Genomic DNA, 24,370 nt, shown 5'->3' with positions numbered 1-24,370 from the left:
GTATTATCCCAGCTGGCCACAGCCAGCCGCTGTCAGGTCTGGCTTCTGACCTTTGCTGCTTCCCCTTTCGAGGTTTAGCTCCTTGCCAGCCCTTTTGATGGTGCCACAGGCAGAGGAACGTGCCCAAGGTGTGGTGATCCATGCGTACCTGGAGCCCCGACGGAGCCTTTTCGCTGGCAGCCCGTGCTCGTTGCCTTTAGGGGAGAGACAAGAATATGCATTTTAAGATTTGCATAGGAACATGCAGCTGTTCCACCAAAAATGGATAATTGTTCTCCCCGCTGTGAAGTTAAACAATAAGAAGTGCCAAACTGCACTTGCCATTGCTGATTTTGTGCACTCAGCTGCATATTTTATGCATGTAGATTAGTTCCAGATTTATGACGATGGAACTGTTCATGCCTGCGTTAATCGGGCCAGGTTGTAGTTGCTGTGGAAACTACAACTTTGACTTTTATGTGAAGTTCTGTGTTGCATTTAATGCTCTTTTTTTTTTTTAAATTTATTTTTATTTCCCCTCATTTTTTTAAAGCTCTCCTATATTTAATACTTTGTGGTGAAAACAGTGAGGGAGTCAGCGTCAAAAATAAAAGCGTCTTTGGGCAAAAAAACAAGTTTTAGCAAAGAGAGCAATTTTTCTGGGAAGTTGGGATGTCTGGGAAAAACAAAGGTTTGTGATAGAGTGCCATCTTGACCACAGCTGTATAACTATTATTATAAGTGTGTAACAACTATTATAGGCCCTGCAATAGTGTAATAAAGAATACAGCTGTGTAACTTATAAACATCCTGGCAATACAGGACTGAAGTTGCTGGGTCTCTGGCTATCACTGCTGGTGGGGAAAGGAAATTGCTGGTGCGTGTTTGATGTGAAAATAGCACACAGTGTCACTGATACTTACTTTTTATCTCCAGAATACCCCCGTGGGCACGCCAATTTTCATCGTGAACGCCACAGACCCGGACCTGGGGGCAGGAGGCAGCGTGCTTTACTCCTTCCAGCCCCCTTCCAACTTCTTTGCCATCGACAGCGGCCGTGGCATCGTGTCGGTGATCCGGGAGCTGGACTACGAAGTCACTCAGGCCTACCAGCTCCAGGTGAACGCCACGGTGAGTCCTACCCTGCCTGCTGCAGGCCTGGAGAGGCTGTCTGGGGTTTATTTTATTGTCCTGCTCCGGTAAATCTTCTTTTGGGTGTGTCCAGCATTTTCTACTTAGCAAGTTATTGCAGCAGTGCAGCCTCTGGGTGGTTCCAAGAGGCTGTGGGGAGCGGCTGCACCTCTCCAACAGCATCTCACACGTGTCAGGGGCTTCTGCAGGAAGGGGACCAGCTCCTGGGTGATGAAACCCAGCACAGGGCACGCAAACCCTTCGCAGAATCATGGAATGGTTTGGGTCAGGCAGCTCCAAAGACCATCCCATTCCACCCCCCTGCCACAGGCTGGGGCACGTTCTGCTAGACCGGGTTGCCCCAAGCTCCGTTCAACCAGGCCTGGAACACTTCCAGGGCTGGAACCACATCCACAACTTCCCTGGGCAGCCTGTGCCAGTGTCTCAGCACCCTCTGAGTAAAGAAAGTCTTTGGTGTATGGAATCCTCCAGACTCATTCCCTGTGCACTGTGGGTTATTTACAAGTGAATTCGCCTCTGTTACGTTCAGACATCGAGAGTTAAAATTTTGGTGGACAGAGGAGAAGCCGGGGTCTTAGTTACAGTCAGTGCCATCATGCTGGGAGAGGACCCTTGGGAGATGTGTCCAGCATGGCAGATCCATGCCCCACATGAATGGGTGCTCAATCCCTGGTGCTCAGTCCAGACAGAGCTGGAGAATGTGGAGGAGCACACAGCCTGGAGCTCTGGCTCCTTCCCCATCTCACAGGCAACAGAGGAAGGTGAGCTTCAGCCCTACAACACATCTGCCCAACTCTGCATGCAGGAGAGGCGGGGGGGAAACCCTCTCTGCCCCCTCCAGGCAGCTGGCTAGAGCTCTTGAAGCATGTGATTTAATCAAGATCATTGTCTTGATGCAGAACCAGAAATGTCAGGAGGACACTGAGGGCTGTGCTTCGCTCCTCACAGCACCGAGCCCAGACACTCATGGACTGTAGGGCAAACACCACGGCCTTCCAGCCCAAGCCCTGCATGTTCCAGGCTGTGGAATTTTCTCCAGGAACTTGTTTTTTGTAGTTTGGATTTTTTTTTTTTTATTTTGAAACATACCTCATTTTATTTTTAATCCTCCAGTGGGAAGAGGGTCTCCCTGTTTTTGCTTTCTTGCCAGCGTCTGTCGCTGACACGCTTTCCTGGGATGTGTTACTGAACTGTCTAGCAGGTTGGAAAATGTGGGACCAAACACAGCCCCTGATGGAAATGCAACTTTCTTCCAGGATTCTGATTTCCTCCAGGATGCAATGGTGTCAGCTTGGACCATCCAGCTCCGTCTGGCCCTCTGTCCCAGCAAAGATAAAATGGGGACATATCTGGTACTTCAGAGAATCCCAGAATGGCTTGGGTTGGAAAGGGCTGTAAAGCCCAGGTCATTCCAACCCTCTGCCACGGGCAGGGACATCTCCCACTATCCAAGGTCTCCAAGCCCTTTCCAGACTGGCCTTGGACACTTCCAGGGATGAGGCAGCCACAGCTTCTCTGGGCTCCCTGTTACTTGCTCGATGCACTCCTGGCATCCAGTGATTTCCAGCTTTGGGAATCCAAGGACTTAAATGTTGTCTCTGAACTGGGCTGGATGGCAGCTGTGGGAATTTCTCCTTGGCTTGGCCAGTGCTAGTAATTCCTAGAAGAAAAGTGATGAGAAACCCCAGGGCAAAGCTGTGCTGGGAAAGAAAGACGAGACTTGCACCAAGGTAGCAGGAGCTGGAAGAGCAAATGCAGATTTTTGCCTGCCTGATGAACAGTTTGCATGGTCCAGGGTGGGAAATGGGGTGATGGTGGCTTGCAGGGATTGCTGAGGAGCACGGGTGCAAGGCAGGAGTCATTCCATCCCAGGGATGAAGGCAGCAAAGCACAGAAAAAGGCTGGAAAGGACAGCAGGAGAGACAGCCCAGTGAGGAAAGTGGAAGCATGTGTGCTTTTTCAGGGCTATCTGTGATGCCTTAAACAAAATTTAAGAGGTGAAGGGGAGGGGAAGGAACATTATCTGAAGAAACAAAGGACTTGAACCTGATGGCACTAACAGCAGAGTCGGAATAAGCGTCCACCCAGGCCACAGACGCTGAGCCCTGCAGGTTAAGAGGATAATGTACAGGCTGAGTTGTTGAATAGAGTTTAAATTAACATTAATCTTCTGGCAATCAGTCTTTGCCTCTGCTCAGAGCTGCTTTAGAGGAGTGTGTGGTAACCTCTGATGGCCACCTTCCAGCACAGTGCCTGATTGGGGGTAAGGAGACATTGATTCCCTTCCCTGCGTGCGCTCTCTTTACTCCTGCCCTTCCCAGAGGGCTGGGGATGCTGGGGTCACTTTTGAGTGCCCATGGGACAAGGCTTCAGCAAGAAAAGCAGGAGAAGCTGGTGGCAGTGCCTGCTGCTGGGATGTTGGCTGCTGGAGAAGGGTCGTGCTCGGGAAAGAGCCCAAGGCTCTGTCCTGGTGGGATGTGATGGAGTGAAAGGGAGGTGATCATGGAGTCATGGGATGGCTCAGCTGGGAAGGGACATTTAAAGGCCATTTAGCCCAACCCCCTGCCACAGGCAGGGACACCTTCCACTATCCCAGGCTGTTCCAAGATCCATCCAAACCAGCCTCCGACACTTCCAGGGATCCAGGGGCAGCCACAGTTTCTCTGGGCTAACTCGCCACCCTGAGAGCCAGGAATTTCTTCCTAATACATCATCTAACCCTGCCTTCTTTCAGTTTAAAGCCATTCCCCCTTGTCCTGCCCGTCCATGCCCTTGTCCCCAGTCCCTCTCCAGCTCTCCTGGAATCCCTTTAGGCACTGGAAGGGGCTCTGAGGTCTCCCAGAGCCTCCCCTTCAGCTGACAGAGCCCAAACTGTGTTAAGGCATCGGCAGGAATTTACGTTTTGAAGTAGATGTTGAACAGCATTGCTGCATTTTCACTCAAAATGTGATGAAAACTAAATTGGTGTTTGCTTCATTTGAAAGGGCTGATGCTGCAATGAAATGCATATTGTATTTCAGCTTAGAGGGAGGTGCAGTGGACAATAATTCCAGCAGGTAGCTTGAAAAAGAGATGATTACCTCCACAATTCAGAAATCCTGCCCCAGCTACAACCACAAGAGACTTAATGCTGCTGAATAATTCTGTTTTTCTGATAGAAATCCTTTCTCTCCCCTCCCTGCCCCTTCTTTTTTCAAGGACCAAGATAAAAACAAGCCGCTGTCTACTCTGGCTAACCTGGCAATCATCATCACAGATGTGCAGGACATGGACCCCATCTTCATCAACCTGCCCTACAGCACAAACATCTACGAGAACTCGCCTCCGGTAAGGGCCGTGCTTTGTGGGGTTTCCTTCTGAAACAGCACATTTCCAGCCAGATCCAAAATGTTCAGCCCCTTTTAAAACAGGCAGCTTCAGCACAGGGGTTCAGGAAGCCTGGACCCCCAAATGAAATATTTTCTTGAGGGGCTTTTTCTTGAATTCTACAAAGGCTTTGTGTTGTTCGGAGCCGACAGTCAGCCCGTCTCCTCCCCACGGTCTATCTGCATGCCATTTCCAATAGAGAACTTGAAGGAGAAACCTAAAACGTTCCTGAAATGAGGCAGTTTTGAAAATGCCAGAATCATCAGCCATTTCAGCACTTTGAGTGTTTTCCCCAAGGTTTTGCCAAATTGGTCCAATCATTTTAGTTCTTCTGAAACTCGGTTTGTCAGCAAACTCGCTGTTTGTGGAGAAACGTCTCCCAGTCTCTGAATGCAGCAGGGATGAGGATTTTTTTTATCCCCCACAGATGTCAGGGAGCATGGAGGGCAGCTTGGGCTTTGGGAGCTGCTCGTTCTGCTCCCACCAAGGGCTTTAATCCAAGCAGCAGCCCTTCTCTGCAGCATCCTCATCTGTGCATCCCATTGCTTTGTCCACAGGGAAACATTTTTGCACGTGGAAGGAAAAAACCCGCCTTAAAAACGCGGCACGGTGGGCGCCCACACCACGTGTGTGTCCCATAACTTGTCTGGCGCTCTGGATCCCAGATGCTCAGTTCAGAGGGAGAGGGAACTTCAGTGGGCTTCAGTTTATGCCTTTTTATTCAGTTGGGAGCAGAGCCCTGACACGGAGAGTGCTGGATCGATAGGGCTGAGTCGTGCTGTCCCAAATCCCGTGATGACACAAGCACATTACCTGCGTGCTGGCCCGGAGGTGGCCATAAAAAAAACCCCAGCTTATTCCTGAATTACTCACAAAGTAAAAGTTTTGTTGATATTAAGGAGTATCTCTGGGATGGCCAGAGCGAGCTGCAGGGAAATAAAAGCCCCACAAATTAGATCGCACTTAACTAGGAGGAAGAAAGCTTCAAATGAAGTTAGAGGAATGGAAATGCCGTAAGTATTAAGAATCACAGACTGCATCACCTCCTTGGAGTGATCTGGTATCCAGGAAAGGGAATGTCTTCCAAATAAAGATATATATTAAGGCTCAAGGATCCCTCTGTGTCAATACACCGACATGCACCACAGTTATTCCTGGCACATTCACTGTTGGCAGTCAGGAAAGCAGCAAATAACCACATGATTCAGGAAAAGGAGGAAGGAATTCCCACCAGCTTTAGAGATTACATTTTCTCTTGGTCACGTGCAACATCTCCAAAGACACTGAGGTGTCTGAGATGGATAGGTGCCAACAGAGGCACGGTGAAGAGGAAGATTGCTGGAGGTGGGGACTGCTTTGAGTGCTGTCACCCTCTGGTTTGGACACAAATTCCCAGCCTTCAATGGGAGAAATTCCACTGCTGCAACAAGGATGTGATCTGCTTTGGAAAGACTGGGGTTTAACACAGAGTCATTTGGTTGGAAAAGACCTCAAAGTTCATCAAGTCCAGCCATTAATTACGTGCATTTTTTGCCTCCCAGTGTAAATCTTCTCATCACCTCTGCCCTACCCCCTGAGCAGAGCCATGTGTAGAATCTTGGTTACCAAAATGATCACCACCAGTTTGGGTGGGGAGTCTGGGCTTGGCCAGCTCCCATCCAGAACCAGGCTTGCAGGTCAAGCCTGTGGTGCATTTTTGGGTGATGTTTACCCTGACATGTGACTCTGCAGGCTGAAATGTGCTCAAGGCATCTCATCCCAGCCCTAAATCCACAGAGCCGCTGCTCCACGTGTCCCATCTCTCCTCCCTCTTTTTATCTGTGGTGCACAGCGTGTCTGTGTTCCCCTACCAATGTATCAGGCGAGGGTACCTCATCTAAAGTGTATACATTACCTAATAAAATCCTTCTTATTTGGGATTATTGCATCAAATTTTAATTTCCTCACTCGAGTAACAGCATGTCAGCCAGCCCGTCAGCGGAGAGCCGATAGAAGGTGAACAGAGTGGATAAACTGCAGCAAATTACCGCAAACAGATCTCTATCAGCCCTTTGACTGGAATTGACTGGAATTAAGAAGTGAGAAATGGGATTTTTTTTTTTTTTTTTTTTTTTTTTTTTTTACTGCCGTGGCAGCTTTCTGAAGCGCTCACCCCCCTCCTCCTCCTCCTCCTGCCGCAACGCTGGGCCGCGCTTCGCCTTTCAAGTCCCTAATCCTGTGAAAGAAGAAGACGGAAAAGGGGCGGAGGGGCATGAGAGGGGAGAGAAGTGCAGTTGTAGTTCTCATTCCTCTCAGGCTGGGATCTGGGAGCATAACTGAGAGGCGTTTTGGGCAGGTGCTTATTGTGACACTGAGAAGAAAGCAATTTCTTATCGGGCAGAGGAAGAGGGCACAGCAGGGAGAGACTCTGCCGTCCCTGGAGGTGTTGTATCTTCTTTCTTGATGTTGTTTATCATCCCAGCATGGCTCAGACATCTCTCCTAGGGCACCCAAGTGCGCCTGCAGCTGCGGCAAAGCTCCGAGGCGTGGTTCTCATCCTCAAGAAGGTTTTTGGGTGTCTGTGCTCACAGCAGCTGGAGCCTGGCTGGCGTGGTTGATGTTGAATGTCACGGAAAGGAAGGGTTGTCCAAGCACTGGCACAAGCTGCCAGGGTAGCAGTGGAATCGCCATCCCTGGAAGGATTTAAAAGACATGGATGTGGCACCGGGGGACGGGGGTTACTGGTGGCCTTGGCAGCGCTGGGGGAAAGGTTGGACTGGATGATCTCAGGAGGCTTTCCTGACCTAAATGATTCTGTGGTTCCATATGCTCCGGACAAGCGGATAGGAGGAGAGGGGCTGTTTCCCCTTGCAGAGCTGCTGTGGTCCTGAGGAGCCCCTGCTCCTGCACCTCGGCTGGTGCATGGTACAGGCAGCGCTGCAGCTTCCCTTCGTGGGAGCAGGAGGAGGAACCCCCTCTCCAGGAGCCAAGCTGAGGGCTGTGAACGTGTGCTTCATCCCACAGGGAGCCGCCTGGAGGCAAGAGTGGGGCCAAACTCCACTGGCACACGGCCCCAAGAGCAGCAGTTGTATTTCATTGCAGTAGAAAGGTACAGATACTTGTCAAACATCATTAAAACAGTTTTAATTCTCCAGCACCATCCCCCTCCTCCTCAGAAACTCCTTGAGTTGAAGAAATAATGTAGAATCAGTGCTGGTTTTGCCCTAGAGTCTCAATAGCTCCGAGTTAATTCTTTCTTACAATATTTCCAGCCCATCAGTGTGAACACTTTATTAAAAGCTCAGGGTTTTATTAAAAAAGGATTGATTTACCCCTGCCCCTCTTCAAAAAACCCTCAGATTTTGTTTGGATAATGTGCCATTCTTTATTTTCTTTGCCTTTTTTTAAGCATAGGCTTTCCCAGATTATTACTTTTCTAAACCTTCTTCCTCCTTCCCCAGAGGGGAAGAGTTATTCTGCTCTGTCTGTACCCACCAGCCCAGCCCTCTCCTTGCAGCCCCTGCTGTCTGCGTGCTTTAAAAGAAAAGTCAGGGATATTTGGGAGTTTCTAAGGGCTGCAGGGTCTGGCCACAGACTGTGCCCTGTGCCACTTTCCTGGAAGGTTCAGGATTGCTCCCAAGCACTGTGGTTGCTCAGGAAGGGATCGTTCATCCCCCCCCAAGAGGTGGCGTCTGCAGGACTTGTGGACAGCAGAAGAGTCTCATGAAAGACCTGTCAGGAAGGATGGAAACCAAGTGGGATGTGAAGGATCTCGCCGTGGCTCCAGGAGACAGCATCCCCAGATGGCAGGGAACCCAGCACCGCTCCGACACGTGTTTCTTGGACCCTGGTGGAACGTGGCTCATCCCCAGGAGGTGCTTGTGGAGCAGGAGGAGAAACGGAGCAGGCTGCAAGGAGAACAGAGAGGAGCCCCAATACCAAAACCCAGCAGCACGATACCATCATCAGGGGCCTGCCAAGGGCAGAGGATGAACCTCAGCATGGTCCCTCACAGCCCTCATTGCTGTGATCAGATGTCTGGGTAATTTCTTTCCTGTGGGCATCTCTACGGCACGCGCCGCTGAGATTCCCGAATGAGATTTCCCCCTCCACCCCTCCCAAACTTCCCCCCGCTGCCACATCCACGCTCATCCTTTTATCTCTCCCTCCAGCCCTTCCCCTTGGCTCCTCCAGGAGGGGCCTCTCCTGCTGTGACAGGGACGGGAGGGGGCTCTTATCTGTCCCATGGGGACGGGAGGTTAGAGATGGCATCAAGTTTAACTCTGCTGAATATGAGTGTAATGTATAATACAATACATCATATATAATAACTCATATAATACAATATATAAAATATAACACAAATATCTATATGTACAGTACAGTATAGAGTACAACACAATTATAATTTATTATAATTCAATTTAATAATTTAAATTATTAATTTAATTTTATCCAAAACTATGCCGGGACAGAGCACACTGAAATGGATCACCCCTTTTTTCCCTCCTTCCCACCTCTCCTGTTCCACCTGCTCCTTCCTCACTTTTGCAGTGTTTTTTCTCTCCCTGTGCTCTTGGGAAAGCACAGTTATTGTCAGTAATTTAGAGGCTCTCCGGGCGGCTGCTGAGCCTCACCAGCCGAGCGCTGCTCCGAGGCCAGTGACCTGGGATTTATGGCTAATGTTCTCAGTTAATAACATGGATTTACTTAAGGAGTCCATTGAAATGCCCTCGGAGATCAGGGAACGGGCAGCCTGCCTGGCCCTGGGAGCCTTCTTTATGGCCAGAAGCAGCACTGAGCCCACAGGGACACGGATCTGGAAGCCAGGGAGGACGGCGAGTCCCTGCTTTCCACCGTGATGTTTCTGCCACAGCTTTCCCTTTGGCCTTCAAATGACGGATTGCGGGGCAAGCCGACCCGCTCTGCTCCCTCGTTAGATATGCAAACGCCTCTGCTGACATTTCCTTTGAGGGGAAAAAAAAAAAAAATTTAAAAATTTGCTGCTTTCCTCACTGTTAATAAGCCAATGAAAACAAGAACAGCTGAGTTGTAAATTTTTTCGCGCTACATTAATTACGGGCGCGCGCGTGTGCTGGTATTCACAGGGGCTCGCTGCACTGCGGCGGGGGAAGTTGACTTATGGAGCAGGGTGTTTTTATTTTGAGAGCTAAACAAGAATTTTGGGCCCCTCTTAATGTTCTTCTTGTCAGTTTAGGGGGACTCTTGGATCTTTCTGCTGGGCTATAGGAACAGTGTGTCCTGCAGGATGGAGGATGAGGTGGGTGAGCTGGCAGCTGGCAGAAGCTCCTGCCTGTGGGCAATCCCTGGTTCTCAGCATCTGTCCAGCCCTCCTCCTCCTCCTCGAGGGGCTCAATTAAAATCTCTGCAGCTCACTTAGCTGTGCAGCTGGATGCTGATGGTCAGTGTGAGCAGCACTTATTGCTTGGGGTGCCTCATTTGAGGAATGCAGTGGGAGAAGGGAACAGGTTGAAACTGGGAAGGCAGTGGCAGATTAAACTGGTGCAGTGACCAAACTGGAGGTGGTGGTGAAAGGGAATTGTGTCCTCCTGGTCATGCCCTCAGCATTCCCAGCTACATCGGGGGCGGGCTAGCAGAGTGCTGCTAACCAGAGTGACGAGCAGTGAGCCTGAACTGCTTCAAGGGCAGGCAGTGGGACTTTTCTGTGGCCTGCCACGTCCTAGGATGACTTATCCCTCAGCACCCGGCCCAGGGTGAGAGGTGCAGGTCGTTCTGGCAGCCCCAGCAGTGCTGTGAGCCCTGTCCCTTGTCCCTCCCCAGGGTACCACCGTGCGGATGATAACAGCCGTGGATCAGGACAAGGGACGTCCTCGGGGCATCGGCTACACCATCGTCTCAGGTGAGTCTGGGGGGCACAGAGGGGACCCCAGCAGGGACACCTTCCACTCACTGGCCCAGGTTGCTCCAAGCAAATTTTCAATATCTCACGTTGAAGCCTTTCACTCCTAATGATGAGCCACAAACAGCTCAGCTTCGCACAACGCCTCGGCGCGGAGTTTTTGTTCCGGGAGGGAATGGGACTGAGTATGGACTGAAGGGCTCCTGGTGGTTTCTGTGGCGTTTCCCAGGAGTTTCAGAATATATGGTGCAAGGACTGGGTCCGTGAGGGCGCAGAGCTAGAGAATGAAGCTTAGTTAAAGTGGTGGTGGCTTTCTGCCTTCTGACAGGCTCGTGAATGAGTGAGGGGCCAGCTTGGTGGGTGTGGGTTGCAACCCTCTTCTTGGCATCGCTTTTGGGGGTCTTCTTCCCAGCAAGAAACAGCAGCAGTGCCTCCCCTTCCCGCTGTGCCACATGCTCTGGGTGCTGCCTCCACGTGCAGGAATAATTTCCCAGTTTCTTTTCCTTAAAGCCCAGCCATTTCAAACCCTCTTTTAATCAGCCTCAAGGGTCAAGGTGATTTCACTCTGACTTTCAAGTCCACTGATCCTGACTGCAAGTATCCAGCCTTTGAAGATGCGAGGATTATTTATTCCTCTAATTCCCTCTGCAATTTATTTGAGAGATTCTGCCAGATTGTGGGTATCAGCTGGCCAAGGTGCAGCAGGGACTGTCTTCTGGCTGATACAAGACCTTTTTCCCTGGAGACTGGACTGAAACATCAATCTAATTTTGCAGAGGTTGCTGAATTACCGTGGGAATGGTAAAACAGCTGTCAGCCTGGCCATCCTGGATGGCCAGTGGGGTGGTGGAAGGGGAACCAGGATGCTCTGGGATGCAGGTAGAACATGGAGATACCTGCAGGCAGATCACTGCATCTGCTTGTGTATGGCAAGAGCTTAACCCTTGCCCACAGCCCTGCCTGGTGGGGGCAGCTCTCCCACTGGAGGATCCAGCAGAACAGATGAAAAAGGTGATTAAACTACTTTGCACTATTTTATTTTTTTTTTCCCCCAAACATGAGAATTACGAAGTGTTTTCCTAACTGTCCAGGAATCCTTCTCCTGTGGTCACTGGGGTCCTATAGAGAAAGGGGCTGGATGGGAATGATCAGCCTGTGGGACAGAGCTGATTTTACTTTCTGATGTCTGAGAGTCCAGACACAGGACTGGCATCTAATGCACTCCCAAAATCCTTCTCACCCAAGGCAGGCCATTTGCTTTTTGGCAGTCAGGTAAAGCCTAATTAATTTCTCATTATCCTCAATCACGATGGTAAAGGTCAGCAAGCAGATTTTTGTGCCTGAGCTGGAAAATTTTTATGGCAATTTTGCAAAAAAAAAAAAAAGAAAAAAAAAAGCCTAACATATGGGAATGGGGAAGCAAATTAAATTAGAAACCAACCGTAAGCAAAAGTGAAAGTGGCTGGTGGAAGTAGTAATTAAACCTGGCTCTTCAGCTGCCTTCCAGCAGTGATGCTGCTCCCAGTCCCCAGCAGGGATGGGTGATGCCTTTTCCCAGCTCTCAGAGTTTTTTGGGCTCAGGGTTAGCATGTGGCTGATTTGATTCTGCTTTTTTTTTTGGCTGGTATATGCAGCAGCAGAGAGCTGAGAAGCAACCTGGCCGTTCATCATCGCTTCGGTGTTAATGCCCAAAGCGTTGGTACGATTTGGAGGTGGGGTTTAAAAATTAATTTGGAATTGCCGCTGTCCTGTTGGGCTCCATCCCTCGGGCAGCCACGTCTGGGCATGTACTGCAGCAGCTCTTATTTATACAGCTATCTCCAGCACAAGGTCCTCCCGTGACAGGAACACAATAAAACTAAAAGATTAACCATAACCACATAAAATAAGACTTGAGATCTAACTTTGTGCCGCCAGCTTACAAAGCTGTTAAGGCTGAGATGATGGAGGAGCCCTGGTGTAGCTGTGCCATGGCTTTGGCTACTTGTCCTGCCTGCATTGGGAATCATTTCCATGTCTAATAGGGAAAAGCCATTGGGTTGTTTCTTCCCCTTCCTTCCCATCAGAGTGTTTTAACTCCAGGAAAACGCACTTTTTCCCCTCGCACTTTACAAGGAGCCCAGTTGAAAAAGAAATCCAAATTGAGACCTCACAATTCAAGCCCCTCGTGCCAGCAGGCTGGTCAGTGCCAGGGCTCCCATTGCTCCAAAGGGTGTTCCTGCTGCTCTTCCTGTGGCCAGAGCCCTGTGGAAGCCCTCCCTCCCCGGCTGCACTGACAGGCTGGAGATGCTCAGCCGCTGAGGTCAGGACTCTGTTTGAAGGACAGATAATTAATCCAGCAAAGTAATCCACAGCTCCTTTTTGGCAGATTTATGGAGATAGCCTCCGTACCGGGGACTCTGCCTCATCATCTTTCATTTTCCAGGCAAAGCGAGTGACTTGTTGTATAACACGACCTGTTCTAGATAAGGCTTTTCATTTAGGGGAACTCTCCGGGCTAACAGAGATTGATTTTCCCGGCAGAAACCGGGAGGGCCCTGGCGTTTTGGGCAGGATCAGCCCTGCAGACGGCAGTGTGTTTTCACATTTGCTGCCTCTGCACATCGCCTGGGGCGCGGGGAATCCTCTGGCTCCTTAAGGGAAGGATTTCTAGCCTGAGTTAAACAGCAGTTTAATTAATAGGTGGGAGGAGATTTTAGCCCGTGAGCTCTTCTTAGGAAAACGCATCGACTCACGTGTTGCTTGCTAGGGGTAAACTTTGGGCTTCATTTATTTCCAGGGTAGTCAGGAGACTTGGAGCCTTCTGTCAGGAGGATGTGAAGGTGACCTGTGCTGCTTGGGCAGGCACTGAAGGGTTAAGCCAGGGACAAGGGTGCCACATGTCAGTCTCTGCCTGCCTGACACACTCCAGGTGCGGTGATGGATGGGCAGCGGGAGATTGCACAAGGGCAACCTGCACATCCTTCCTGGGGCTTGGAAAGTCCTTCAGGAGAGCAGGGAGTGAGCTTTCGGTCAGAGATGGTCCTTAGGGGGCTATTCACAAACCCTTAGGGTGGGGTTCTGTTCCCCCACCAGGTGGATTGTTTTATTTTATTTAATTTTGGACTGATGCAGTTTCTAGCAAAGCCTCTCTTCCCTAAGCTGGTGCATCCCGAGGGAAAAGTGATAATTAAAAATCATTATTTGCACAATGCAATAGAAGTGTGAGTTTCAAAAGTGTGAGGGAAGTTGAAAAGAATTGTTCTCCATCTCCTGGATTTCCTGCTAAAGAATAAAATGCCATCTGTATAATTTTTTTCTATGTAATATATATATATATATATATGTATATATGTATATATATATATATATATATATATATGTATATATGTATATATATATATGAGTGGAAAATCAGTGCAGTAGCTCTCAGAACAAGCTTCCCATGCTCATATGAGAGCCAGAGTGCCCCACTGCCCTCTTTATGAAAATGCAGCATGAATCCTTGAGGAAAGGTCAAGTGGCCAAAGAGGTCGCTGTGAAAAACGAGGTTCACGTATCTTTCATATAAAATTTGAAAAGTTTAATAGAAAGACAATTAGGAGATAGAAATAAAGACCAAGCCCTCAGCCTCCGTAGCTTGGCCTGACTTGATAAAGAAGGCAGAGCAACGCAAACCGCTTCCCTAAAACCCTTAAACCGGAGGTGGGGGAGAACCCTTGGAAGCGGGGACCTGCCCCTTTTGCTATTCCCTTCATGGCTCCAGCTTTTTCCCACATTTGGCTCGCCCGGTGAGCTGCTGGGGTGTCGAAGCCCTCGTAAATCACACCTGCTGGGAGGGCCTTCCCGCCTGATTTAAGGGCAGCCGTCACAGCGGAACGCTTCTGTAGGAGGACACGCTGATGGGTGGAAAAGTGCCTGGCGCCCGGGTTATCCATCAAAAGCTGCTTTTTCCCACCCTGCCAATGCAAGGGGATGAGGCAGCACAAAGCAAAGATGGTGGCTGCGGTCAAAGCCCCTCTTTCCTTGGCTCAGTTGCTCCCCATCTTCCTCCACGCTGCTTTTTTTTGTCGTCAGGTTGGCACCTGGCTTTGGCTCCCTGGCAATCCGGGAATCATTGGGAAGAGATATGATTTGGGATAATGGTTTGCGTGGCAGGTGGTCCCCCAGCAAATGGCCCTGGGTAATTAAAACTACACATTCCCTTTTATGTGTAAATAGGAAACAAAAGCATCTCTTCTGTTTAATTTCTGGGACTTCCTGTTTAACTTCTCAGGATTTAATATGTTTTCAAGGCTGAGCAACCTGGTCTAGTGCAAGGTGTCCCTGCCTGTGGCAGGGGCTTGGTATGAGATGATCTCTAAGGTCCTTTCCAACCCAAAACAGTCTGGGATTCAATGTTGACAACCAGTGGAGAAAGATGAACCTGGACCACCTCTGTTCATGCTGCGGCCAGCAAAAACAACCGGCTCTGAGATGGTTTTTAATGGAAGAATTTTAGAAAGCTGTGGAGCCTGGAGATGTGAGGTTTATGTCAAAAAGCCCCTTTTAGATGACGTGGGGGAGTGACGGCTGAGGTCTGAGCCTCAGAATCCTTTTGTGTGAAGAATTACACTCAGAGCAGAAACTCTCCAGGTTCTGTTCTCCTCTGGTACTTGGCCACAGCTCCCAGGAAACCTGGGAGGGGGTGATAAATATCTCCTTTTATTTCCTTGTACTGTACATTCCGACTTAAAAACGGGAACTTTTGTGCACACATTTGATGTGAGCCCCTTTGGCGGCTCTGCAAAATCAGGAGTTCTGCTGGTTGTGCTAGAATGGACAAATCCTTTGGGAAAGATATTAAAAAGGCCTGTTTGCAGGGCAGGAATGTGAGCAGGAGCGCTGGCACACAGCTTTGGGCTCAGGTCTGTGATCCCAGAGAGCTGCATCTTCCCAGAAGAGCAGCAAAACCAGAGTCCTGAGCAGGAGAAGGGGGCACTGTTTTTACACAGCACCTCGATTTCCCGGTTGTAATAACCGGTTTTCCTTTGGAAACGACTTGTTGCCTTGGAATTGAAGCACGGGGCAAGGTCCCTGCCCTGGCAGTGCTTCCCTGCCTGCGGCCTGGGGGCAGAAACTCAAGGTGAGGAGCAGCGAGGTGCTCACGGCAGCTGATGGACTATTTATACGCTAATAACTGTGTCTGTTGCTGACTCCGTGAACCACATCCAACAGCATCTATTTCGGTGCCCGAGGAGCCCTGACGGAGCACATTTTGATTAATAAATTATCCGGAGCAAGGTGTGTGATGGGTTCCCCTTTCACATCTCGTGAAAGTCACCCTCTCCAAGTTCAGCGGCGGCTTCCCAACGTGAGCAGCCCTTCCTGTAGAGGGGGGTGAGAAAATTATCCTGCCCTGGGAAAACAGCTTGCCCTGACTGACAGGCAGCTCTTCACTACAGCAGGGCAGTAGCTGCATCTCTCCCTCCGAGGGATTTGAAAGGTGCTCAAAGGCTAAAGGGGTAGGGAGGAAGGAGGAGATATTGATGGGTTGTTGTTGTTTTTTTTTTTTTCCCCTTTTTTTTTTCCTTTTTCTTTCCCCTCCACCCCCTTCCTCTAGGTTTGAGCCAGTACTTTTAACAGCCTTTTAAAACTGAGAGCTTGGTTGAGGGCAATTAAACATTATGGCTCTCATCTATAAAACCCCTCGTTATAGCAGTGTTTCTCTGAAATGATGCCTATGCCACCATCCGTTCCTCAATGAGCTTGGAAAAACACTCTGAATGGACTCCTGTGATCCATCCCAGTGCTCCCAACCCAGCATCCCTTCAGTGCCTGCCTTCCCAGGCCCCTGCCCGGCTGCAGTGTATGCAGGAGCTGCTGCTGTCCCTCTACCTGCACAGGGACAGATGGATGGGAAGCTTCTCCTTCTTCTTGACCCTTAACAAAAAGCTGGGTTTGTAGGTCTTGAGCAAGCCTGTTCCTTGCCAGGGGGGGAGCAACAAGTCTGCCAGAAGTGGATTCATGCTGCTGTCCCAAAGTTCTCATTTTTTTTCTTGTTGTCATTCTCCCCTTTCCCTCTGTCTTTCTGATATTTAAAACATTTTCTGCTTTGTTTTCCTTCTCTCTGCCCCCACTTTTGCTGCTCAGCCTTTTCTTTCCCATCCTTTAATTTCTGCCACATCTCTGCTTGTACCTCTGGTCTCTCCAGAGAGAGGAAAGACAAAATTGGCTAATTTTCCCCCCACCCTATTTTGTTCTTTCCTTTGTTCTCAGTAAAGTGAAGGCACATGAAAATGATAAGAGAGATTTTGGCAAGGAAAATGTCTCAGGAAATGGGCATTGTTTAGTAGTGTGATGGCTTCAGCAGGGATCACTGGTCAGAGCAGCGAGGAAGTGGTGGCTGGAGAGGTTTTGGAGACACCTCTTGCCCTAAATTTGCAAATTTGCAAAGCCAGGAATTCTCTGCTAGTAGAAAGGAAGCCCCAGGATGAGTATCTGATGGTGCTGGGGAGGCTGAGCTAGAGAGAAGTCTCTGATGTGCAGCCTGGGAGGCCTTTGGGTCCCCAATTTAGTTGCCCATCCTTCAACAAGCGACTGTGGCTGTCAAAGTTTCGTATTTTCCCATTTTCAAATGTGAAATGCATAACCATTTTTAGGACATGGAACACAGTGCCGTGTTTAGTCGAATTCCTGCCCTATTGACCTAATTCCACTAAATTCCATTGTCCCAGAACTTTATATTAGGGGGAGGTGACCCCAAGGCATAAACTTTACCATGGCAACCTGGTGTCCTGGTGCATTTAAGCACCTGGCAGCACAATCCAACCCATCTCATGGAGTGTCCTTCAAAGCTGGGATGGGAAGAAGCTTCCTCAGGGGTCAGCCATAAATTACAGAGTGGGAAGTCAGGATGGAAACAGGAGAATTGTCCGAGGGAGGAGCCTGGAGATCTTCATGTCCAGCAGCAAAAGATCAGGCAAAAAACCCTCAAGGCTGTTGCTAATATTTTAAGTAGCCTGGCATCAGCTCATTAAGCTGTGAGTGGTCAGTGGGGCGTTTGTGATGGAGAGAAGAGAGGAGCAAGGGCAGGAATGGGAGGAATTGGGTCCAGGAGGAAGAGAGAGTGGCTCAGTAATGGGGGGAAAGGTGTTGAGGCTCTTAGGGCTCTGGGGGAGAGAGAGGGCAGGTGGCTCCTGGGGTGGGAGGCAGGGGATGGCCAGACCCCAAGGCTTTGGCCATCCTGAGAAAGGCGCAGCTGTGATCAAACAGAGGGTGGAAGGGAACAAGGTGGACGCTGAACGATGGGAAACAACTTTCCGTGGCAGCCAATCCGTCTTGCAGCTCCCTTCCAGGGAAATGACAAATGCTGTGCGTGTTTGGTTCGTGCTGAGACGTATTGAGAAGACAGGATTTATTTTTTCCTTCCCTTCAGCTGGGATGACTGGAATGTACCTGCAGGGTTTCCTGGCTCCCGTCTGCGTCTGGTTGAGGGGTTCCTGCGTGCCTTGAGATGCTGAGGGGAGCTGTGTGGGGTGACCATGTGCCTGGATACAACCTCCTTGGTCATCACTAATTCAGCAGCCTGCTCTGCTTTGGTGTCAGGCTGGTGTCAGGTGTCCCAGGCTCCACACACCAACTGCTGGCTTTTGTCTGGCTCACAGGGAGAGCACCTGGAGCGTATTCCCAAGCAGGACATTGTCCTGGGAGAGCACCTGGAGCGTATTCCCGAGCGGGACATCGTCCTTTTCGTATCTGTTGGCCACGGCACCCGAGCATCTTGTCTTAATCCTCCCTGGGGGACTAATTCCAGAGGAGGATTCAAGCTGGGGAGGGATGGGCTGGGGAGGGATGGGAATGGGAATGGTCTGTGGAGGCAGCCAGGCATGCTGGCTGCTTGCTTGCATGTAGGGACAGGCACAGGGGCCAAATTTGGCTCCAGTAGAGGAAAACCAGGCAGGTGCACAGAGTCAACACATATGGCAAGAGCATAAAAGCAGGGCATGCGACTACACTATTTTGCTGATATTTTCACTGGCTTCAAATGCATCCAGCTAAGAAATTCCTGAGCTGTGTGAGGCTTCTCTATTACTTGATAGAATTTTTTTTTCTTTCTTTAAGCTCTGCAGCCTCTCCTTGAGTACATGTGGACTTGTATCCCCCTCAGCCCCACAGCTAAACCACTGCCAATGTGGAGAATTCCTCGTGAGCTTGCTCCATCTGTGCCTCCCTGTGATTATCCTGGACTGATGTCCCTTAACTCCAGTATTTTAGGAGAGGGGCCGTGCCCAACCCACCACACCCTGCAAATGCAGGTGGTCACTCAGAGGGGAGCAGCTGGATTTGGTCCTGCTTTCAGCTTTGCTGTTGCAGATTTTAATAACTAAAACCCTTTGAAATTCTTCGGCTGCCTCCAGCACTGGCAACTTTTGGCTATGGAAGGAGAGCCCCATTTTGAGCCCTAAGCTGGGACAGATGAGAGGAGGAGAGGAGTGTTGCAGCCATGACATTCCCTCCCTGTTTCCTCCAGCACTTTCTGGGATCAGCTGCGCCGGCTGCTTGTGCTCACATTCCTGTTATTTTTCTCAGGTAACACCAACAGCATCTTTGCACTGGACTACATCAGCGGAGCTTTAACCCTGAATGGGCCACTGGACCGGGAAAATCCCTTCTACAGCACTGGATTCATCCTCACAGTGAAGGTGAGACCTGCTCCAGCCGGGAAGAGCAGGATGGGGAGGACATCCTGCCTGGGGACACCCCCTCCAGGTAGCGCTGCAAACCTGGGATCTGCTGCTCTCTTGGGCATTTGGAGCCACGATGTGCTGTCTAAGTGAGGTGTTAAACACAGCCCCCTTGTCTGGTGGCCCAAAACACGATTCACTCAGTATGGATGTATTTTGCTGTCCCGCCCGTGGCCGTGCCTGCTGGCAGCATGCAGGTGCCCCAGGGTTGCATACAGCACCAGACACATACTCAGGCACCTGAATTGTGCCTACTTTTGCCTGTTTTCCCTCTTTCTCCCCACCAAAACCCTGGATAAACACGACATTTTGTCTTGTCAGCAGGCAGTGGTGTAACAGGACATCATCCCTGCCTGCCTGGCGCAGGGAGGGAGCGATGCTGGAAGTTGCCTTGTCAAGGAAAGGCACTGGAGCGTGGCTTTCCAGCCCCACCAGCCCCACCTGAGAGTGGCTCCCTGGCTCTGCTCACAGCCCTGTAATTAAAATCAATACCAAGCTGGGCAGCTGGTTGGAAACACATTTAGAACTATAGATTCTGCTGGGCTGGGGTGGGGAAAAATCAGCAGCGTAGGAAGGGTCATTGATTGGGAGGGAGGCAGACAGCACATCACCTTCTTGTTTTAGCAAGTGTGATACTTCCTTGGAGGTGGGCAGAGGGACGAGAAATCACCCCTCTAGGTCCCAGACACAGTTCATACCATGGGGCTTTGTGTGTGAGGAAGAGATCCTCACCCATCCCTGGTATCATTCAGGCTTTTACAGTTTCAAAAATCAAGAGAGGGAGGGTTGTCTGGTTTTAATGGGGACAAAAATATCTGTTTAATCTTGGAAAGGCTTGTGAGCCTGAAAACTCGCCCGTTTTCCTCCCTGCATGACAATGGAGTTCCAACCATATTCTGTTGATCTGATAGATTTCCATGTCCTCTCCCCACAAACTTCGCATCCTCCTGCAAATGCCAGCTCTCTGCGTCCCGCATCCCCAGGACCCAAAATGTTCTCTGCTGCACTCATCCTGGAGCACACAGTGAAAATACAGCTGGATTGCTCCTCGCTGGGATCAGCCTGTTCTGCTGTTGTGTGCAGAAGCAGTGAATAGCAATGAGCCGTGTGGGTCGTGATAGCGTTGCTTTTCCATGCCCACAGCAAAGCAAGATTATCCAAAGGACAAGAGGAGGGACTCGGCTTGAAAAGGCTGTTTCATGAGTCTTGCTTCTCTGGCATTAAAATCTGCACTCCCTCCTTTTGGGAAGGCAGAATTAAAGTCCTTCTTGAGACAGAGGTGTGATGTGGACTCATGACTCAGCTCTGTATTTAGATATGTGTTGCCAAACCTATTTTAAGGTCTAAGTCTTCTTTTCCTCTGGCGCCCTAGTTATCCATCCCTGTGTTTTCCAGCACACTGTGTGGGTCACTGTCAGCTCCCAATCCCCCATCAGGGATGGCAGAGGACAGAGCAGGAGTGCTCTCTGCCCTGTTGAGCCTTCCCTTCTTTTCTGGGCTCTCCCCTACGTCTCAAAAGTGACATTTTGTTGTTGTTGTTGTTGTTGTTGTTGTTGTTGTTGTTGTTGTTGTTTAAATGCTCGTGGCAGGGAAACCTCCTGCTTGTTCTTGTGTGACTCCAGATCCTGCCAACCTGTTGCATGACAGAGGCAAGGAAGAGCTTGGCCACAGCCATCCTAAGGGAAACGTTGTACCCCTGGGAAGGTTTTTGAGAGCGTTGTGGGACCAAAGCACGAGTGATGGGAGTTAATGTGTTAATGGAACAATGGCAGTGCCAATTGGGCATCCTTCCCTGGCAAAGTGGAGGAAGAGAAAGCGGCGAGTCTCTCACCATGCCATGCACACTTTCTTCACTGGAGAACACTTTTCTCCCTGGAGAGTAAAGGCTGCCCTGTTTTCTCTCCTTGCAGGGAACAGAGCTGAACGATGACCGCACTCCCTCCAACGCCAGCGTCACCACCACCTTCAACATCCTGGTCATTGACGTCAACGACAACGCGCCCGAGTTCAACAGCTCCGAGTACAGCGTGTCCATCCCAGAGCTGGCCCAGGTGGGCTTTGCCCTTCCCCTCTTCATCCAGGTGCAGGACAAGGATGAGGTGAGGTATCCTCTCCCTGCTTTGCGGGGTAGCGCTGGTTTGGTTTTGGGGTTTTGGGGAGAAGTCGCTGAGGTACCCGTGATGAAGTGCACGGTTCTGTCCCAACACCCACTTTTTCAGCTCTCTCTGCTGCCTGTTTTCTGTGTACCCCAAGCCCAGTTTCCCTCCACAGTGTGCAGGCACTAATGCAGCACAGCCCCTGAGAGCCAGAAAATAGGATTGCCTGGGAGGCTGATCCCCGCCTGCTTCTGAGGGCTCTTGTCAGGCAGGGCCTTGCCAGTCTGGTTTAGCAAAGGAAGAGTTTTCCCTCCGGGCTCCCAGGGGGGGAGCTGCCAGGGACAGGGAAGACAAGGATCCCTGAGCTCTCTGTCCCAGGAGGCACGGGTGCTGCTGCTGTCAGGGAGGAGGCAGGAGATGCCCCTCGGATTAGGGAGAACTGGGATACCAGTTCATCACTGCAAACAAGCCAGGAGCATTGGAGGCTCGTTCCTCCCACGTGTCAGCGGAGCTCCCGTTTGTCACGCTCCGACCCGTGCCGTGTTTGGGATTGCAGCCTGTTTTCCAGCCTTGGGCTCCCAGCCTTCAATTACTCTGATTATTTGACTTGTGCAGTTCACGTCTGGCTGCTCCTGTGTGCTGGTTCCACCCCCCAGCCCCGCCACGCTGCCGGGTGTCTGCTCCAAACCAGTGCTGACACCTCATGGTGAGCTGTCCAAAATCGCTTGGGAAGGCTCTGCCTGCAGGCTCCTGCTGTTCCCATTCTTCTTCAGGCTGAGCAGGAGATGAGGGGAGAGGGTTTGTCACAATAGATGGGTTGGGTCGGAAGGGAGCTGAAGGATCATCTCTTTCCAAGCCCCCTGCCACGGGCAGGCACAGCTTCCACTAGACCAGGTGGCTCAGAGCTCCATCCAGCATCCTGGCAAAACATCGTCAGGATGTTTGCCTGGTGCTTCAAGTAACAGGAAACAAAACATCCCCCAAAATCCTGGTGGGTCAGTTAAACATGTGAATCTTTTAAGTTGCCTTTTCTGGCTGAGATGATGGATTTGCTATTCCCCAGCAAATGCTGGGTGGAGTTCACCCCATCTCGTCAAGCCACCCAGAAATCCCTTTTTTTTTTTTTTTCATCTAGAGTGATTATGACACAGAACTAATAACCTGATGTCACCATCCAGGAGTTATGAGTTCAGCCTGAAGAGGTGCAGATGAGCTATTAAGCAGATAAAGAGACTGTTTTTTCTTGAAAATGTCAATTGCTAATAAAGAAGATATGGATATGACAGATGCTTAGGATAGCTTCTGAATAGAGCTGCTGTCGTGCTTGCTGAGAGATGTCAGCAGATCCATTCTTGAAGGGCATTGTAACACTTCTGTTTGTGCCACCAGGATGAAGGATCTGTCATTATTTCTGGTTAAAAGCTCATTTTACTGGAGTGACTCCCATTCAAGAATTCACTTTTCAGCCTTGCTAATTTTAAAATGGGAGAATAAAAAATAGCCTCGCCTTCCCCATCGCACCAGCAAAAAAATACACGCTGTTCTTTTGATGTATTTCTTTAACTTCCTGAGATTTCCCCAGAAGAATTGGCTGAGATTTTTAAAACTGCTGAGAGAGGATCTCTTTTGCTTAGGGAGTCTGAAGGAGTTTTACTGTACACGTCTTCAGAGACCATCATATTAGCACGAATTGCTTTGACCGTGGCATTATTTTCACTGATAAGAAAGCAGAGGAGAGCTGATTCTTGGAATATCTGGAGGGAGGAAAGTTAGAAGCAATTGGTTACCTTTTTTTCTGCATTATCCCGTGATGGATCCTCCTTATTTCCTCTCACGGATGCTTGCAACTGGGTTAACTGTCACGGTAGCACTTTTGGGGGGGAAAAAAAATGGAGAAGATGCCCAGCTTCTGGATGTGAGATAGAAGCAGGACTGCACCTGCAGCCAGCACTGCTTCCCACAGAAGTATTTGCAGAACTCCGAAGACCCACCAACTTTCAGTGGAAAAACTGCAGAAAGGTTCGATTTTTGCCTGACAATCGACATTTTGGATGCTCAGGTACCCTGTGAGAGCTGTGAGGGTTTTACAAACCATCTGGATTAGAGGTAGCTGGGATGGCAGCGGGCTCTCTTGCCTCTCCTCTTGTGGATGCAGGCGTGGAGGGACACGTTGGCAAGGACCGAGGTCTTCAGGCAGGGATGTGACTGAGGATGTGGCTGACAGAAGCTGTTCTGGCAGCGCTGGCTTCATGCTGGAGATGACACAACTCATTTGTGTAAGGGGCAGAGGGAAACAAGAAGAGAACTGTACACAACTCCAGGGAAAGCAGGGAGAGAAATAAATGAGAGCAGATGGGTTGAGGACACGGGAAATCAAAACCGGAGTCTTTGGGAAGATCACTTTGCTCGAGTTTGTCTCCTGCCTCCCAGCTTATGTCACGAAATCCTGGGAGAGCCCCTTGGCAGATTGGCTTATTTCCTGAGCCAGGCCACCCAGCCTGGTTCTGGCCCCTCCAGGATAATTCAGGCATTGCTCCTTCAGCCCTCCAGCTTGTTGAGGTGCTGCTTCAAGGGAGCAGCCCAAGCCTGGATTTTGCCCCGTGCAGGGGTCTTGTGGGTCTGGGTGGTTTTGGGGAGCCTTCCTGCCATCGTGCCTTTGTAGAGCTGGGGAAAGGGCTGTCACATGGGTCTGACCTTTAACACGCACTGTGTGGGCTGCCAAGGCTCTTAAACAAGGCTTTTCAAAACCAGGCCCACACAGCCTTTTTTAACCGTGGGGTTTTTGGCCTTTCTTCCTTCTGGTGTGTTTTGCACAAACTGAAATGACGGCTTTTGGAAGGAGTCAGATTAAACGATTCAGCAAAGCACTTAAAAATGCATTTCCCAGGCACACTTGAAAGCCTGTGCTTGGATTTTCCTCTGTGCTGTAAGTGCCTTTCTGTGGCTCGGCTGGCATTAACCTCTCACACAAGGTTCCCAAGCGAGTGTCTCCAAGGAGAAGCCCTTCCTCGGAGCCAGGACCCTGCAGACTCCCAGCTTTCACCCCCCAAAAGGTGGCCATGGTGTTGCTCCAGGAGGAGCTGGCTGGGGCTGCGAGGTGGGATGGTGGGGGCTCCTCAAGAGGGAGGCAACCGAGCCCAGCCGAGGTGGCCCCACTAGTGGATTTTGGGTGCTGCCAAGAGGTGTTCAACCAGGTGTGCTGGTGTTCTGCA

At 50.2% G+C, this 24,370-nt stretch overlaps 1 protein-coding gene across 1 annotated transcript in view; it reads left to right on the top strand.

The window, feature by feature from the left end:
* CDH23 (cadherin related 23) overlaps positions 1-24,370 on the top strand; it is a 177,109-nt gene that overhangs the window by 72,239 nt on the left and 80,500 nt on the right. Inside the window, exons 7-11 of the mRNA XM_088059568.1 lie at positions 916-1,110; positions 4,330-4,458; positions 10,279-10,357; positions 18,908-19,020; positions 20,973-21,161. Of these exons, the coding sequence (XP_087915694.1) occupies positions 916-1,110; positions 4,330-4,458; positions 10,279-10,357; positions 18,908-19,020; positions 20,973-21,161 (705 nt within the window). The remainder of the gene's footprint in view (positions 1-915; positions 1,111-4,329; positions 4,459-10,278; positions 10,358-18,907; positions 19,021-20,972; positions 21,162-24,370) is intronic.

The sequence above is a fragment of the Pseudopodoces humilis genome, chromosome 9 (assembly GCF_049639895.1).
Source record: "Pseudopodoces humilis isolate 2021_Gansu_Grassland_sample_001 chromosome 9, ASM4963989v1, whole genome shotgun sequence".
NCBI lineage: Eukaryota > Metazoa > Chordata > Aves > Passeriformes > Paridae > Pseudopodoces > Pseudopodoces humilis.
Note: the sequence above shows the minus strand (reverse complement) of the source record. Positions and strands in the feature narration are given on the sequence as shown.